The 17,252-nt window shown below is 52.9% G+C and overlaps 4 protein-coding genes across 4 annotated transcripts; 2 read left to right on the top strand and 2 right to left on the bottom strand.

Annotated features, from left to right (window-relative positions):
• The first annotated feature begins 364 nt into the window (after positions 1-364).
• On the top strand, positions 365-3,080 carry SMAC4_08999 (uncharacterized protein). Its single transcript, XM_003344357.2, has 3 exons — positions 365-2,283; positions 2,347-2,635; positions 2,696-3,080. The coding sequence occupies exons 1-3, from the start codon at positions 849-851 to the stop codon at positions 2,976-2,978; spliced, it is 2,007 nt and encodes a 668-aa protein (XP_003344405.1). The 5' UTR covers positions 365-848; the 3' UTR covers positions 2,979-3,080.
• A 1,939-nt stretch (positions 3,081-5,019) lies between these two features.
• Positions 5,020-11,537, top strand: SMAC4_09000 (uncharacterized protein; the record flags this gene model as incomplete). The annotated part of the gene is made up of 2 exons (XM_003344358.2): positions 5,020-5,230; positions 5,295-11,537. The coding sequence occupies 2 exons, from the start codon at positions 5,020-5,022 to the stop codon at positions 11,495-11,497; spliced, it is 6,414 nt and encodes a 2,137-aa protein (XP_003344406.1). The 3' UTR covers positions 11,498-11,537.
• Positions 11,538-12,300: 763 nt separating this feature from the next.
• SMAC4_09001 (uncharacterized protein) lies at positions 12,301-12,759 on the bottom strand. Its single transcript, XM_003344359.2, has one exon. The coding sequence runs from the start codon at positions 12,667-12,669 to the stop codon at positions 12,388-12,390; it is 282 nt and encodes a 93-aa protein (XP_003344407.1). The 5' UTR covers positions 12,670-12,759; the 3' UTR covers positions 12,301-12,387.
• A 784-nt stretch (positions 12,760-13,543) lies between these two features.
• Positions 13,544-15,553, bottom strand: SMAC4_09002 (uncharacterized protein). The gene is made up of 4 exons (XM_003344360.2): positions 15,012-15,553; positions 14,690-14,854; positions 14,501-14,597; positions 13,544-14,327 (listed from the first exon to the last, which is right to left on the bottom strand). The coding sequence occupies exons 1-4, from the start codon at positions 15,280-15,282 to the stop codon at positions 13,817-13,819; spliced, it is 1,044 nt and encodes a 347-aa protein (XP_003344408.1). The 5' UTR covers positions 15,283-15,553; the 3' UTR covers positions 13,544-13,816.
• Between the last annotated feature and the right edge of the window lie 1,699 nt (positions 15,554-17,252).

Here is a 17,252-nt window from a genome sequence, read left to right as displayed (position 1 = left end):
TTCCACTTTCGAATCGACACGTCATTGATCACCATGAGCGGTACTGCCACATCAAAAATCAAGCGGCAACAAGACGGTACCCATACAGAGTAGAAAATATCAGTGCCATGGTGTTGATGACGGGACAAGACCGATGAACCAACCTGCCGTCCTGCGTCCCGCCATACATACCTGTCAGGAGCTGGAGGGCGTCCCGTCGGCAAGTGAACGATAATACCACTGACCAAACCGTCTCATCAGGCCTGGCTCAATCGCAAATCCTAACCAACGGGGGCAGAAATGGGTAATCAACGGGGGCCTCGTTTGAATGTCGTCGGGTTGGCGTTCGTTAGTAGTTACCTAACGGCCGGAGATAGCGCTCGGGCTCAGGCGAGCTACAGGCGCCAAGTACTCCGCCACGCCCGTGGACTCGGCAGTGTCAGCGCATTAGCCAACCGATCAACACCCGTAGCTGGCATCGCGATAGGCCTGTTTACTGCCTAGACTGCTTTATGAGGCTGTTAGCGATGTCCGGCATTGTCGACAACAGGGGAACTGATCCTCCGATGCAACGGCGCCGGACCGGGACCAGTGAGAGGTGCGGTTTCCCGGAAAGGTGGTTCGGGACTCCCGGCTTCTTCGGCCTGGAAGAAAAAAACGTCATGATGATTGATTGATGGCTAACGTCACCACTCGATGTAGGTCAGGAAGAAATTATCGCATGAATTGGTTGAGAGATAACTGACCGGTTGGGATATAAAGCGGGCTGGATTCTCGAACCACCGGTGTATCTCTTGACGGACCATCACCCATCAACACCATCAGCGGCAACATCACCATTCCCCAGTGCACTGCTGTCCCCCAGCACCATGTTTCCACTCAGTCCGCTAAAAGCCTGCCTCCTCAGCAGCGCATTCTTGCTAGCAACAACGACCTTCCCAGGGGCGGTTGTCCACGCCAACGCCGGCAGCCACGATGATAACCCCCAGCCAGACCTAGCGCAAGAACCAATCTCCAACTTCCTCCCTCAACAAGGTCAAGACGAAATAATCGGCATCACCACCGCCGACGACCACTCAAACTGCCGCTGCACCCCGTCCGACACCTGCTGGCCCTCCCCCTCAGACTGGTCCCTCTTTGACCAAACCGTCAAAGGCCGCCTGATCGCCACCGTCCCGCTCGCCGCCGTCTGCTACCCCGACAATGACCTCTACGACTCAGCAAAATGCGCCCAGCTGCGCGAGGACTGGCACCTCACAGCCACTCACTACCGTGACTCAGCGAGCGTGATGAACCAGTTCTTTGCGCGCGGTCCCGACGGTAGCGGTTGTAATGCGTTTGTTGACTCGTCTTCTGCTTCCTCCGAGTTTGGGCCGGTTGAGGTCGATATCGAGGTGGAGGCGGCGGCACCTTTGTCAGAGAAGGGGAAGAATAAGAATCGGGCAAAGGCCAGGTGCAGCTTAGGAGCGAACGTCGTCTACTCCGTCAACGCCTCCTCCCCTACCGACTTCGTACACACCATGGCTTTTGCTCACCAAAACAACATCCGGCTGGTAATCCGCAACACAGGACATGATTACCTTGGGAAATCCACTGGCTTTGGCGCCCTGGCTTTGTGGACGCATCATATGAAGGATATTGAGTTTTTGGATTTCGATAACACCCATGACGCTGAACAGCATGGAAGTGTCGCGTACAAGGGCAAAGCAGCGAGGTTGGGAGCAGGCGTTCAAGTCTCCGATGCCTTTGCCGCCGCTAAAGCTCAAGGCCTAGTTCTCCATGGCGGAAACTGCAAAAGCGTCGGTGTGGTGGGCGGGTACACCCAAGGCGGCGGACACTCGGTGTTATCATCTGCGTTTGGGTTGGGCGCTGATCAAGTACTTGAGTGGGAGGTAGTTATCCCGCCTTCCCCTGGCACTGCACATCCAGAGCCGAGACTGGTGACAGCTACGCCGTTTAACGAGCACGAGGATTTGTACTGGGCGCTGTCGGGCGGCGGAGGAGGAACTTTCGGAGCGGTGGTTTCCGTGACGGTTAAGGCGGTGGAGGATTTTGAGACGGCTGGGGCTACGTTGATGTTCAGTGCCGCTGGGTTGGAAGATAGGAAGACGTTTTTGAAGGGCGTGCAGGCTTGGTTGGAGGCATTGCCGGAGATTGTGGATTTGGGCGCTGGGGCGATTTGGTTCTTGTTGAAGGATGTATTGGCTGTGTCGCCGGTTATGGCGCCAAGGGTGAAGGCGAGGGAGTTGGAGGAGGCGTTTAAGCCGGTTCTGGAGAAACTTGATGGGTTGGGGATTCCTTATGGTTCGTGAATCTTGATATCTTTCCTTGAGATAAAGCTGTGCTAACAAAAAGGGTGGGGTGTAGCCTCGTCGTTTACTGACTTCCCGTCGTTTCACGACGCAGTCGCCGCAATGGTCGCTCAACTAAACGTCACAGACGCCAATATGGGAGGACGTCTGATTCCCCGCTCCTCGGTAACAGAAAAGGAAGGCGCCGAGAAGCTTACCGATGCGTTGGATGCTATCATCAGTGCGGATGGTATCGTGTCTGGTATCTCGGTCAACATCGAGAGGGGACAGAAGTTGTCAAAGGCGTATCCCAACTCTGTCAACCCGCTGTTGGAGTCGGCCATTCACATTGGCGTGTTTGGATTGTGAGCATCTTTCCCCCCTGATTCCTTCCAAAACACCAGTACTGACAGTGAAACTTGCAGCCCATACAATCACCTCGACTTTGCCGCCAACATCGAAGCCCAGGAAAAGATCACCAATGTTTTTGGCGCCGCTCTTGAGAAGCTCACTCCCGGTGGCGGTGCGTATCTCAACGAAGGCGATCCGCATCAGCCAGACTGGCAGACCACCTTTTACGGAGAGAACTATGAGAGGCTGCTTGTCATCAAGAACAAATACGACCCGGAAGGTCTGCTGTACGCCTTGACAGCGGTGGGGAGTGAGCAGTGGGTGGAGAAGGAGGATGGGAGACTTTGTCGGGCTTAGTTGATGTTCTTCCAAACGTAAGATCCAATGAGCTCTGTTCCAAGTTGATGAACAGCACACAGAATGAGAAGACGTCCCCAGCCTACGCAAGATTGCCCGTCATGTACACAAATTTTGAGTTCTAAGTCTACCGTCCAGACAAACCGGGCCGGAAAAGAACTGATTTCATCCCATACCTGTCTCAACGTCAACTACAAGATCACGGCGTTGATATCGCATAGCAACTGGAAAAAAAAGACGTTAAGCAAACCCCTATCCGGTGAAGTGGCGTCTGCGGCGTCTATACTCAACCACTCGGTCGTCTCATTCTCATTCCAGACCGGCCGCAGTTGCCCCGGCCAGTCCTTAAACCCGGACGCTAACATCCACCGCGGGGAAAAGAAGCAAAGAAAGACAGAAGAAAGACAGAAGAAAGGAAGAAATGTCACCCGCCAGTAGTTAGCGTCATCATACGTCGTTTTGATCGAATCATCATCGTAATCGTTTACGACGTTACACTTCCGCTCTGCCGCTTCTGAACAGCCAGCCGCCGCCGAGCCGCCTAACCGTGCCATCGTCGTGTCTCACAGTCTCATTCAGCCACTCAAACTGTGCACGATGTTGGTGCTAAAGTCTTGACGTCCATATGCTTCTCATTCTTCCAAAGGAGTGCCAATGAGCTTCTGCTGAGCAGGTAAACGCAATGGCACCTCTGGGCTTGAAGGGAGCAGGCGACCGGATGAGAACAACCAGGGCTCGTACCACCCTATACCAAAAAGGAAAGAAGAGAGATGATCCGGCGATAATAGCAACCTTGTTGAAGATCGAGAGGGATGTCGTGCTATGCCGAGAACTTGCAGGATCTGGAACTGTACAGTGTTTTGAACAGCGTGATGATATGTGATCGAGGTTTGAGACATAGAGATTGAATTGCCTGTGTCCGCCGCATCTTCGCGCGCGCAACCACGCCCCCACATACTGAACCCGACTTGACTCTTGGCTTGGCGTTTTTCGGCAAAAATGCAGAAGCACTTGCTAGGCGTCGTAAAGGCGTCCATCTACCTGGAACCAACGGCCCCCATCTTGGGATTGCGGCACAACCACCTCATATGCGGCACGAAGCTAGAGAGTCCTATCATGGACTACGGGAGAAAGACGTTCAAGAAGATCACCTGATGTTGTGGTGATTTTTTAATTTCTGGCTGCTGACGTCCCGATGCCAAACGTCCGGAGAAAAGGTTTTAGCTGTCGGGAGACAGTTCGCCATTCGGGGTTTGGAAGAGGAGAAGTTCGACCAGCCAACGGCAATTCCTCGAGCTAAACTTTCTGAAGCATACCTCTGCCACATACGCGCCTGCACATGGCAACCTCATGCAAGTGATGGGGTGTTCTTCATAAGACGTTGCCTTAGGCGAGAGGTCAGCTTCAATCGATGCAACTCAGGCCAACAAGAAGACCTAACGTTCGAGGCCAGAAGTAGATGCCAAAGGTAGTTCGTACTGTTCTTCTGCACGAAGGCGCTCAATCTTCTGGGTTAGACGTACAGGCTTGGTATCTCTCCAATATTCGAGAGACGAGTCCTTTGTCCATGACAACCTTCTCAAGCGATTCACACAGTGGCTCAACTGCAGTCTTTCCACGGCCATCATGACCAAAGTGGTAACAGGCCCGAGCCACGAAGCTTCATTAGACCTATGGGTACCGATAATCAGGATGATGAAGTGCGTATTGGGGGCAAGGGGCTTAGAATGGACCCATGGGACGATGGGACCATTATCCTGATTTTGTATGCCGTTACCGGCGCCCACCGGCGGCTTGGTGAGAATAGAGTTGCACGCTAAAGCCGTGAGGAGTTGTTGGAGGGCCATCGACAATCGATCGATATCTTTCAGGACTCGGTGATGCTTTGCATAAAAGGAAGCTAGTATCTCGGTCTTTCCTTGGGAGAAAGGTGACACTTGTCGACAATAGACGTCCACCCTCGTTCGCTATTTCCTGTTTGAGCCAACCACACTTGTTGACTAACATATAACGCCGAACTCCAACCACCAGCCAGCCCACCATGTCCACCACTGATCAACTCTACAGGCAAGACCCCATAGCAATCATCGGCTTTGCCTGCCGTCTGCCCGGGGGTAACCACTCGCCAAGCATGCTGTGGGATTTCCTCTCGCAAGGAAAGGTCGCCTCAAACAAAGTGCCCAAGTCTCGCTTCAACGTTGACGCCCACTATGACGGGAGTCACAAACCGGGGACTATGAGGCCCCCAGGTGGTAAATTCTCCCATCTCTTTCCATCTCATGTCAGCAATCACACATGTTACTAACGATATGTCAGGAATGTTCCTCGACGAATCCATCCTCCTCGACCGCTTCGACGCCCCCTTCTTCTCCCTTAGCGGCGCCGACGCCGTAGCCCTCGACCCCAACCAGCGCCAACTCCTCGAGGTGGTCTACGAAGGTCTTGAGAACGCTGGCCTTCCTCTCGAAAAAATCGACGGACAGCCAGTAGCTTGTTTCGCCGCTTCGTTCGCCTCCGACTACGGGGACATGCAAAACCGGGATCCGGAAGATTTCCCTCCCAACATCGGTATCGGTGTCGGAAGGGCGATCCAGGCTAATAGAATCAGTCACTTCCTTAATATCAAGGGGCCGAGCGTCACGTTTGATACCGGGTGCTCGGGCAGTCTGGTTGGCCTGGATATGGCCGTGAGGACGTTGCAGACGGGCCAAGCGACGGCTGCGATCGTGGCTAGCTCAAACTTGTATCTGAATCCGGACCATGTGGTTGATAATAGGGGAACCATGGGCAAGGCTCACAGTCCGTCTGGGCTTTGTCATACGTTTGACTCGATGGCTGATGGGTATATCAAGGCGGAGGGAGTCGGGTGTGTCATCATCAAGAGATTGAGTGATGCTGTTCGTGATCGGGATCCTATCAGGGCGATTGTCCTCGGCACTGCGACGAACAGCAATGGGCGAACGAACGGGATCTCTAGCCCGAGCGCTGAAGCCCAGGCCGCGGCCATCCGTGCAGCTTACCAGAATGCTGGCATAACCGATCTCAACGACACTCAGTATCTGGAATGTCATGGCACCGGTACACCGGCCGGCGATCCGATCGAGGTTCGAGGTGTCGGAACTGCCTTTGCTTCGACCCGCGACGCAGAAAAGCCTCTGATCATCGGCTCCATCAAAGGAAATGTCGGCCACGCTGAGCCTGTAGCTGGTATCTCAGGGTTGATCAAAACAGTTCTTGCGATCGAACATTCTGTTATCCCTGGTAACCCGCTGTTTGTCACCCCGAGCCCTCAAATCGACTTCGTCGGCAACAAAGTCAAGGTCTCGAGAACTGCTCTTCCATGGCCTGACACCGAGGGAAAGCCCAAGCGCGCCTCAATCAACTCCTTTGGCTATGGCGGCGCGAATGCCCATGTCATCGTTCGGGAGGCAGACACAGAGTACCGTGGTCATTATGTTAACTCCATCCTCCCTGTTAATGAGGTTGGTGTTTTGGGCAACAGTGAAACTGACAAGGTCGACAAGCCACACATGATCGTGCTCTCAGCCAACGATGCATCTTCCCTGAAGAATAACATCCAGTCTCTCGTGGACCATCTCAACAACCCTCGAGTCCAGCTCAGGCTGCCTGATCTTGCCTATACTCTCTCGGCGCGTCGAACCCGCCTATGGCATCGTGCCTTTGTCACCACTCGGTCCTCCAAGATCGAGACCAACGACTTCACCATCGGAAAGAAGGCCGAGAATATCCCCAAAATCGGCTTTGTCTTTACAGGCCAGGGCGCCCAGTGGCCTCAAATGGGCAAACAACTGCTCGAGTTCTTTCCCTGGACAAGATCAATCCTTGAAGAGCTGGATACTGTTCTGCAGAGCCTCCCAAATCCTCCAAAATGGTCGCTCGTGGAGGAGCTGACGGAGCCGCGGTCGACTGAACATGTCCGCAAACCCGAGTTCTCGCAACCCTTGGTGACGGCCCTGCAAATATGCATAATCGCCGTTCTTGAGTCATGGGGTGTGAAGGCTTCTAGTGTTGTGGGCCACAGTTCGGGCGAGATTGCTGCCGCCCATTGTGCTGGCTTCCTGGATCGCGCCAGTGCCATCAAGGCAGCCTTTTATAGGGGCTGGGCGACTGTCATTGACGCCGATGCCGAGTCAAATGTCGGTATGCTTGCTGTTGGCCTCGATGTCGAGACTGTAGCTCTGTTTCTGGATAAATACCAAGGAAAAGCTTGGGTTGCCTGTTATAACAGCCCGCAGAGCTTGACAATTTCGGGCAAGAAGGACGCCCTCCTTCAACTTGCGGACGAGATAAAGGCATCAGGCAACTTTGCTCGGCTTCTGCAAGTTGATGTAGCGTATCACTCCCAGCTGATGGATGAGTTTGGAGTGGCCTATGAGCAGCTTCTGACTAACGACAATGACTTTTCATTTCTTGACGGTCGTTCGCCATCCGGCGTCGCCATGTTTTCGTCGGTCACCGCACAGAAATTGACCAATGCCTCCCCTACCAATGCGACATACTGGAAGACGAACATGGTATCTCCAGTCCGTTTCAGCGAGGCCCTCGCGGCCATGGCCACGCAGCCAGGTAATGCGTCTCCTGACTTCCTGATAGAGATCGGTCCTTCCGGTGCCCTGGCTGGTCCCATCTCCCAGGTGGTCAAGTCCCTACCAAAAGCCGGACAAATCTCATACTGCAACGCTTGGACTCGGGGCGAAAACGCAGCCAAAGCATTGCACGACGTAGCTGGCCGTCTTTTTGTCGCCGGCTACCCCGTCGACCTGGTGCGTGTCAACCACTATAACTCAACCAGAGTCCGAACAATAGTCGATCTTCCCAACTACAGCTGGAACCACTCAGTCAAGTACTGGCATGAGAACGCAGCAAGCAGGGACTGGAGGTTCAGGCAGTACGCCCACCACGATCTGATCGGAAGCAAGATCTTTGGAGTCCCATGGCAATGCCCCATCTGGCGCAAGCACCTCCGCCTAGAGGATGTCCCCTGGCTCCGTGATCACCAGATAGGCCCGGATGTCTTGATGCCTGGCGCCGGCCTAGTAACCATGGCGATAGAGGCCATGTACCAGAAGCATTGCGCGTTGAACCCCGAGAAAGCGGTTCTGTCGACCAACGAGCTGGCCTACCAGTTGCGCAACATCCACTTTGACCGCGCCTTGGCTGTTGAGGAGAACAAGATCTGCACCATCCTTTTGTCCCTTGCTTCGGTACCTGATAGTAAGGATTGGGACGAGTTTCGCATTTCGACATCCCAAGATGATGTGAACATCCTTCATTGCTGGGGCCGCATTCGCGTCATTGATGCAGTTAATGACAAGGTCAGCGGAGCTGACCTTCAGCCTCTCGACAACCCTACTTCCTTCAGTCCATGGTACAAGGCCTTTCACGAGGCCAACGTTTTCTTTGGACCGTCTTTCAGAAAGGTTCTCAGCCTGGAGGCTACCAGTGGTGAACGGAGCTGTCGTGCGTTGGTTGACTTGACCCCGCCCTTGTCGACGTACGAACCGGCAAGCCACTTTCCCCTCCACCCGGCACCCTTCGATGCTTCGTTCCAAGTTGGTGCGCCGCCCAATGTCCTGAATGAACGAAGTTTGATCAACAATGTAGTAGTGCCGGGTATGATTGGCGAGGTGATCCTCAACCGCGTCCCCAAAGACTTCAAGGTTGGCCTTGCCATAGCCAAGTCCGGCTGTAAGCCTGGTGGCCCCAAGGACGAGACCAAGAACAGTCGCTGTGATATTTCAGTCCATGACCCTGAGACCGGTGCCCTCTATTTCCAGGCAAAGGGGATGTCCTATGTCAAGATTGACGTGGAAAAGAAGCCTGATCCTCACACCTTTCACCATGTATTATGGAAGCCTGACATTTCCCTCCTCACACAAGATCAACTCATGTATCTGGAAACCGAGGATGTTGGCCAGGCTTCCAAGGTTGATACAATCATTGACCTCATTGCCCACAAAAGGCCTTTGCTCAAGGTCCTTGAGGTCAATCTGGACAAAGCTGATAGGTCTAGTTTGTGGTTTTCCCCCAAGGAAATGTCACCCCGACAGGCATGCACTGGATACGATCTGGCCACCACTCATTCCGGAACAGTTGCCGCTTTGGAGGAGGAGTTTGGGATCCACAAAAACACTGATTTCCACTTGATCACTCCCGACGAGAAGGGCTTGGGTCTGGTCGTAAGAAAGAATTACGATCTTGTGATCGTCAAGTCACACTCGAAGTGCGGGATCCCGATCGAAGACATTCTTGCCAACATCAAGCCAATCCTTCATGAGGATGCCTTCGTATTGATAGCCGACCCATCGACCAGCAATACGTCTACTGCCACTGACAGCGGCTATGAGACTTCCCATGGGGGCTCCGTCTGCTCCTTTGATGAATCCGGTAGTGTTGGCTATTTGTCCGAGGACTCAAACTCCGAGGATGAGAATGATATTGCCAGTTCCGTCTCCTCTGCACCGATAGACCACGTTGAAGCCAGAAAGCCTTTAGACTCCACCCCTGGAAGCTTTGGGAGCCGAAGAAAACAGCTGGATCAGCTGGCTGGTCAAGGTTTCCAGAACGTCCTTGAAATCGCCGAAGGTGGTAACGTGCACTACTTGTGTAAAACCAAGAGCAGTTCGCAGCCCACCAGCAATCAAGGGGGGGATGAAGGGGTCGGCGCTTTTCCCCGAAGCCTGACTGTCGTCGGCTTCAAAAATCCCAGTCGTCCCCTTCCACCGAGTCTTCACGAGAAACTCGAGTACTCGGGTTGGACCGTGACGCACCGAAGCGCATTAGGACTCAATACCCTTGCAGCTCCCAACACGACAGTCTTCTTGGTCCTCGATGAGCTTTCCAGTCCTGTGCTCACTCATGCCTCCGGTAGACAGTGGGAAAGTCTCAGGAGATTGACTGCGTCTGGGAACCCGGTTGTCTGGGTTACCAAAGGTTCACAGTACCAAGTTACTGACCCCGACAAGGCCGTAGTGCATGGCCTGTTTCGTGTTGTTCGCCGAGAAGACACAACCGCCAAGCTGACCACCCTTGATGTGCAATCTGCTACCAGCCTCGCTACTGCCTGGGTCGTGGATATGATTCTCGAGCTGGTCAGAATTCAAAAGGCGGAAACGGAGTATGCGGAACGCAACGGTGTGGTCTTTGTGCAAAGACTGATGCCTGACACAAAGGTGAATGCCTTTAATCAAGGCAAGACAGGGAGAGCGCAGACGGCCATCAAGGGTTTCCATGAGCCAGAGAATATGCCTCAACCTGTTGCCAACGGTCAGCTCAATGGCAGGGTAGTCATCAACAGCCATGGCAATACTCGGGTGCCAGTTGGTCCCGCCTTGCGGACATTGCAGCTAAGAGAAAACGCTTCTTACCTGATCATAGGTGGTCTCAAGGGCCTGTGTGGCTCACTCGCAATCCACATGGCTCGACACGGAGCGAAGCATATCATCAGTTGTAGTCGTAGCGGTACATCAGACGCCGCCTCATCTCGTATCATCAAGGGTTGCAGCGCCTATGGTTGTGCAGTGACTGAAGCCAAGGGTGATGTTACCAGTTCGAGTTTCGTCCGCTCCCTGTTCAAGCAACATAGGGGTGGCTGGCGAATAGCTGGCATCATCCAGGGGGCTATGGTTCTTCGAGACAAGACATATGAGACGATGACGGTTCAAGATTTCCGCCAGGTTCTCGAGGCCAAGGTAAAGGGAACCTGGAACCTTCACAAAGCCGCGGTAGAACAAGGCATGACCGTCGACTTCTTCACCATGCTTTCGTCGGTGTCTGGTATCATTGGTAACAAAGGACAGGCCAATTACGCGGCTGCCAACACGTTCCTGGATGCCTTTGCCAGCTACCGCCATGGATTAGGATTGCGGGCCAACTCGGTGGATCTTGGTGCCATAGAGGATGTTGGATATCTCGCCGAGCAAGGAGCTGATCTCCAGGCCCGGTTTGACAAGCAGCAGTGGACGCCCATCGGTGAAGGAGTCCTTCGTCGTATCTTGACATGTTCGATCTTGCAGCAGGACGTTGTTCGTCCTCTCAATCCTGCTTCTAGGGCACAGCTCATCACCGGGATTGCGTTCCCTCTGCCCCTCGATGGGTCGTTAGATATCATGAGTGACTCGAGGTTTGGGTATCTCTTCAGTAGTGGAAGTGGTGCTGTTTCGGAAGGCGACGTCAAGCGAGGAGGGAGTGACCATGAGACCGTTGATCAGGCTCTCCAGGCCTTCAATGCACTTGTATCAGACGGTGCGGATAGCGCGACGCTGGTCAAGGCTTGCGTCGAGGTCATGTCGAAGCAGCTTTCGAGACTCCTGCGGCTGGAAACCGAGATGGAGAGCGGGAAGCCATTGAGTGCGTACGGTCTGGATTCAATGTCAGCGGTGGAACTGAGGAATTGGGTCAGAGGAAGGATCGGGGCGGAGGTCAGTACCTTGGACATAGCAAACGCACGGTCGTTGGTTGCATTGTGCGAGAAGGTGGTTAAAAGGTTGGCGGGTTGACATCGCGGAAAGATAGTTGAAAGAAATACAGATGCGGGCTTAACAGATTGTCGACCAAACAGCGTGACACGAAAATAGTGCACTAACGCAATGTGATACAATTGTCGGGACCGATGGGCACGCGCCCTGCAGAGTGTCAAGCCCACATGACCCCTCTAGCAAAGACGAGTTCGAGTTAAGAAGCCTCACCTAGGAAGAAAAGAAGGAACTTGATGGTGCAAAGGAAAGAAGACGTGGGAGTTGGTCGGGCTTCAACTGCAGGCAACCCGGTACATGCCTTTCTCGTTTGAACCGCACCTACCTGTGTCCACCCGTGTCTTAACATTTCCCATTCAACTTCCTCCATCTTACAACTTCAACTTGACATCTCCGACTTCCTGTTTTACCGGATCATGGCCGTATTGACCTCTACAGCTTCACTTTTTCCGACTTCATCTTACCGGGAATCTGTCATCAACCATGCAAACGAAAGAAAGGCAGAAACAATAACCACAGGCACTTATAAGACCATGGAAACCACATAAGAGGATTGACTGAACGCGGGAGACAAAGAGACATGGTAAATAGTACGTCTACAGTGAGTGATGGCTGACGCCTGAAAATAGTACCATCCCATTCACCATGCCGTCTGTCCCATCCAGGTTAGACCTCTATGACCATTTCAACACACTGTATCCCAAGTTCTGTTAGACAAATACTGTCACAAAAGGAATACATTGTCAGAGCAAGAGGCTAATGAAGGCAGCAAGATCTTGTTCCTTTCAGATCCGTTCCGATTCCCTCCTGTTTTCCGTTGCTTGCAAATCCAAGACTTAGCAAGACTTCTCATCACTACCTTTTCCCATTCTGTATTTGCCATTCCTGAACTATTGCCTTAAGTCTACCCCAGCTTAGCGGCCATTGGAGTAATACGACGAACCACCGCCACCTGAAGAAGAAGACCTACTACCTTTGCCGCCGGAAGAAGAGTAGTAAGACGGGGGCTCAGAGCCTGAATAGCCGGACTGGCCAGTAGTGGAGGAAGTGTAGTAGGATCCACCGCTGCCGCCAGAGGTCACGGTGTAACTGGGCGTGTCGACGGCATAGCCGGCGGTGGGGATGTAGTCGTTGCTGCTGGAGGAGCCACCGCCGGAAGAGGAGGAGCTGCCCAAACTACCGCTGGAGTTCGACATCTTGATGATGTCGCTTGGCTTTTGGTTGTGTTGGGTTGCGTGTCTTTGATGTTCTTGCTTTTTGCTTGGTCGGTGGACTTCTTTATTTCAGGATTGGGTGGTGAAGACTGAGAGAGAGGAGGAAGTCGATCAGAAGTGGTTCTTTTATGCACTCCCTGGTGGAAGATTGTTGGGATATCTCCAAGATCGCGGGCTGGCTACCGGAAAAAGGCTCGTCACTTGAAGGATTCGGCATCGTGATGAATAGTGGTGGTGGTTGACAGAACCTGTTCACCTACTCTTGGGGCATAGTGATAGCCCTGCAACAAACGGGAGGGGCTTCACGACACTCTATCGTGGACACAGCCAACACGGAATAAAGGGACCAAAAGGCTGAAGTGTCACGAGGCAGTGGGTAAGCCTTTTACGTCGTCCTCGACGTTCTCTGGTCCGGTCTGCCATTATCGTTCACCGCTCTCCCGTCAAAAGACTCATTCATAAGGACCGGTTGAAGGACCGAAAGGGGTTACCCAAACGGTTGGGGAACGAACAATGAGAGAGACACCACGGACACCAAGTTCCTTGCCAGCCCGTCTCAGAGTGAACAAGAGAAAGTCGTATTCACGTCGGCACCTATCAACACACCGCACGGGCTCAGGCAACCAACTTCTCGGCGGCAGGATCTGGTATTGGGATCATATAAGCCTAGAGTTCGGACTTTATTACAATTACCAGTAGCCTACGTGGTAGGTATACTGGGAGTGACAAAACGCGTGGGGTGTTCGTAGGTTGTAGCTGGCCTCGAGTTCAACTCCGGGTTTGGGCGGCCGAGCTTTTTGGCCTTTCCCCCCTTTTCCTGCGTCAGCTTTTGTTTTCTCCACTTCAAAGTGCGTCAATAGCGTTGACTATTGTGCTCCGGATGCATGTTCAACATAATGGATATCTGGGGTCTAAGGGGCGTGAACAACGATTCCACAGTGTCATCGCATCTTCCAGGCGCGAACTAAGGACAAATTCCGGCTCAGAGCATTGTCGGCACTTCCTCCAACTCGACGTTACGATCATCGCCAACTATCAGTACCGATCATACCTCGATTACCTCAACCGAAAAAAACACTTCAACCATCGAATCAAATATCTACACTACGATCTTGAAGTATTTCACATTTCACATACCCTGCCCAGGAGCAGGAGGCACGTGCCCACCCTCAACAACCTTACCCTCATCAGAGGCAGCGACATCCCGTCCAAGCCCATGTCCTCCATGGCCCTGCTCACCACCATGACCACCACTACCACCATGTCCCCCATGCCCATGCCCCATCCCCATCGCTCCCCCACTAGGCCCTCCATTCCTCCACTCATCATCCACTACAGTCCCCGGCGCCGGCTCAACCTTCAGGCTCCCATTAAACCGTTCACTCACCCACTCCCTAATCCTGCCGAAATCGCGACACGTGTGCGGACGGTCAGAGTCGATGTAATTCTGACCGAGCGCAGGGTAGTACCGCGACGGGATGGGCGTCAGATCGGCATTACAGAGGACGGTCTGTCGCAGGTGGTCGAGGCAGTGGTCACGGTGGAGGGTGCCGTGAATGTCGCTGTCTACGGGGTAGTGCTCTGGATAAAAGGCTTTGCGGATGTGGTCGAGGCAGTGGAGGGTGTGCATTACTTCTAGGCTGTGGGGGCAGATGGTGGTTAGCTATGAGATTTGGGGAGGGGGTAAAGTGGGGAGAGGAAGGGGGAGAGAGGAGGGATCGGAGGGAGTGGAAAAATAGTGAGGGAAGAAGAGTAAATGGAAACGAAGGAATGAGGACCAAAGATGATGAAAAGGGATGAAATGAGAACTCACGCAGCAACATAACCCCCATGCTTCGGACTCCAAAACTCTTTATACTCATCACCCCAAGCACTCCTAGCTTCGTCTCCCGTCAGGAGAAAGAACCGGCCTTTTTCACACGACACGCGACGGTCAGTCAGTCAACCGGTCAATACACCCACAACGACAATTGGTCCGGCCGAACAGAAAGACTGAACTCACCCCAATGCAGCAAAGCCCAATTATGATCAATCTCCCTCCTCGGCGTACCCACATACGCCTCATGTTCCTCGCCATTATCTGGTACGTATTCTGTGCCGTCTTCCTTGAAGCGAGGGCTCCCGCCGAAGGGAACGGTTTTGACGGATATTAGGTGTTTGGCGGCGTCTTTTTGTCAAACCAATATTAGCCGATATTCTACCTTTTGTTTCGAAACATGAAGCTCCGATAACCGGTGGCCGATGACCGATGACCAACGGCCGTTGCTTTCAAGTCAAACCTCCCAGGGGCAAGAACGCGAGAAAGGAAGAAAAAAAAATCTCACCCAACTCATTCCTAAACCCCCTCGCGAAACTCCCCTGCTTCCTCACCGCGTGCAGCTCGGCAGTTAACCAGGTCGTTGTGCAGGCGAAGAAGAGGGACATGAAGATCCAGAAGGTTAGGACTTTGCTTGGCCAGATGGACCGTTGTCGTTGTTGTTGCTGCCCTTTCTCTGGCTGGGGTTGGAGAGGTTCGCCATCTTCGGCTTGGGGGAGGCTGAAGTAGGGTTTTGATGATTTTGAGGAGAAGGAGGGGAGGAAGCTGGGTGGTGTCATTGTAAAGTCTTGGGGTTTATCCCCTGCGTTGTTATGGTGTATTGACTCAATCCGTTGGTGCTGGATAAAATGATATGGTGTTGATGAATGATGGATGCAAAAGGGGCACTCAGGTGCTCAAAAGACTGGGTGGGAGCAGCTGGCTGGGCTGTGATGGTGCGATGCAGTGCCGGATGGAACACGGTGAACTGGTTCCTTCCGAATTGCCGGTATAACAACCCGCCAACTCTTCTCTCAATTACATATCACCATCGACGAGCTGATCAGTCCACCGACATCACTGCGTCTTTGATTTGAGCCTACTTGGCGTTTGCGCGCGTTACAAGTTGTCGCGTCTCCCCACCTGCGTTTCTCAACCTGCCGTGGCGGATGATCCGCGCTTCGCCGCGCATAACCATTTGGCGCCGGCGCCTACCTCCCGTCCCGGCCACACATCGCGGCACGACGCTCACCAACCATTCAGCGCAGCAACACCACGCCCGAATCCTTTCCATCACAAACGTTTACTCCGAGTTCACATCCTCTTCGCTCTGCCTATTACGGCAGTATTGCATGCGATTGAATGTCAATGAACTACCCAAGGACTACCTACCTACTGATACTGATAACACAACTCCCCACTCTCCGTACTCATCGCCCTCTCCACCAACACATCCTTGGTAAACCCTCCATACAGCAACACATCTTTCAGATTGGCCTCTCCGGGTGTCGAGTTAAACATGTGTTTCCCGCTGTATTCCGCCAGTCGAACCTCGGGGTTCTCCCATTGCCAGCGCCACCACATTCTGTCGAGAGAGGCGTGGTGGACGTAGAAGAGGGGGTCTGTTTCGTTGATCTTTAGCATCAGTACCGGGAGAATGAGAGGACGAAAAAAAGATTGAGAGAAAAAGGAAAAAAAGATTGAGAGAAAAAGGAAAAAAAGAAGAATAAAAAAAACAAACCATTAGCAGCAGTCATTGCCCTAAAATCCCCTCCAACACCCTGATGCAAGCCGTTATGCAACCGTTCCTCCACCCTCTTTCCAAACTCTTCATATTTCTCTATCCTCAGTATCTCACCGATCGCTTCCGGCTTGTACTGCTCGCCTGATATCACGCCGGTGATATTGCGCTTGGGATCGTTGAATCCTCGGGATAAACAGTGCGTGATGTAGGTGTGGTTGTAGATGATGGGGCGGAGGTCGGTGAAGGGGCCGTTTTGGACGCAACGGCCTTGTCCGACACTATCAGCAGCTGATGGCGAGCCGTCGGATCCAAAGCCCGTGGTGGGTGAAAAGATGGAGGAGTTGGAGAGGGAGAAGTGGTCTAGGGACCAATCCCAGTACCTATTTCCATCGCAGATTAGCAAGTATTTCAAAATGCGAAAAGGACGAGGATGGAGAATGAGGAGGGAAGACAAGTATTAAACCTAGGGGTGAGGGAGCTTACGGAATCGTCCCATCTCTAGGAAACCCGCATTTATCCTTGAGGATATTCTCAAAAATGTATAAAGTCCATCGATGCCACGGTAGGAAGGACGCACTTCGATGACCTATTCTCACGGATTCATTGTCAGCTTCCTCTTTATTTCATCACACCTTCGAGCAAGCTTGAGGCGAGGAAAGAAAAACATACACCAACTCCCAACCCCCCCATGTAATATCGAAAAATCATCATAAACAGTCCGATTATCTCCCCACTCTGAGGGAGTTCTCGCCAGACAATGGATGGCGTCCACGAACTCGGTTCTTTCCGTTTCTGTTAACGAGCGCCATTCGCGACGGGTGGCAATGTGTTTGCATGCCTTGTTGCTGTTGGGATTGATATTGCTGGTCTGCTGCCAGAATCTTAACGGCGGTGGCGGGTCACTGTCGTAGTCTGGCAGGAAGAATGGCAAAACAATGAACCAGATTACTAGACTTATCCAGGCTAGGGTTGTTATGATGAGGTAGGCTGTTAGGAGGTGATGTTTAAGTCTGTTAACCAAGTTAG

This window comes from Sordaria macrospora, chromosome 6, assembly GCF_033870435.1.
Source record: "Sordaria macrospora chromosome 6, complete sequence".
Lineage (NCBI taxonomy): Eukaryota > Fungi > Ascomycota > Sordariomycetes > Sordariales > Sordariaceae > Sordaria > Sordaria macrospora.
This window is presented reverse-complemented; position numbering and strand designations above follow the sequence as displayed.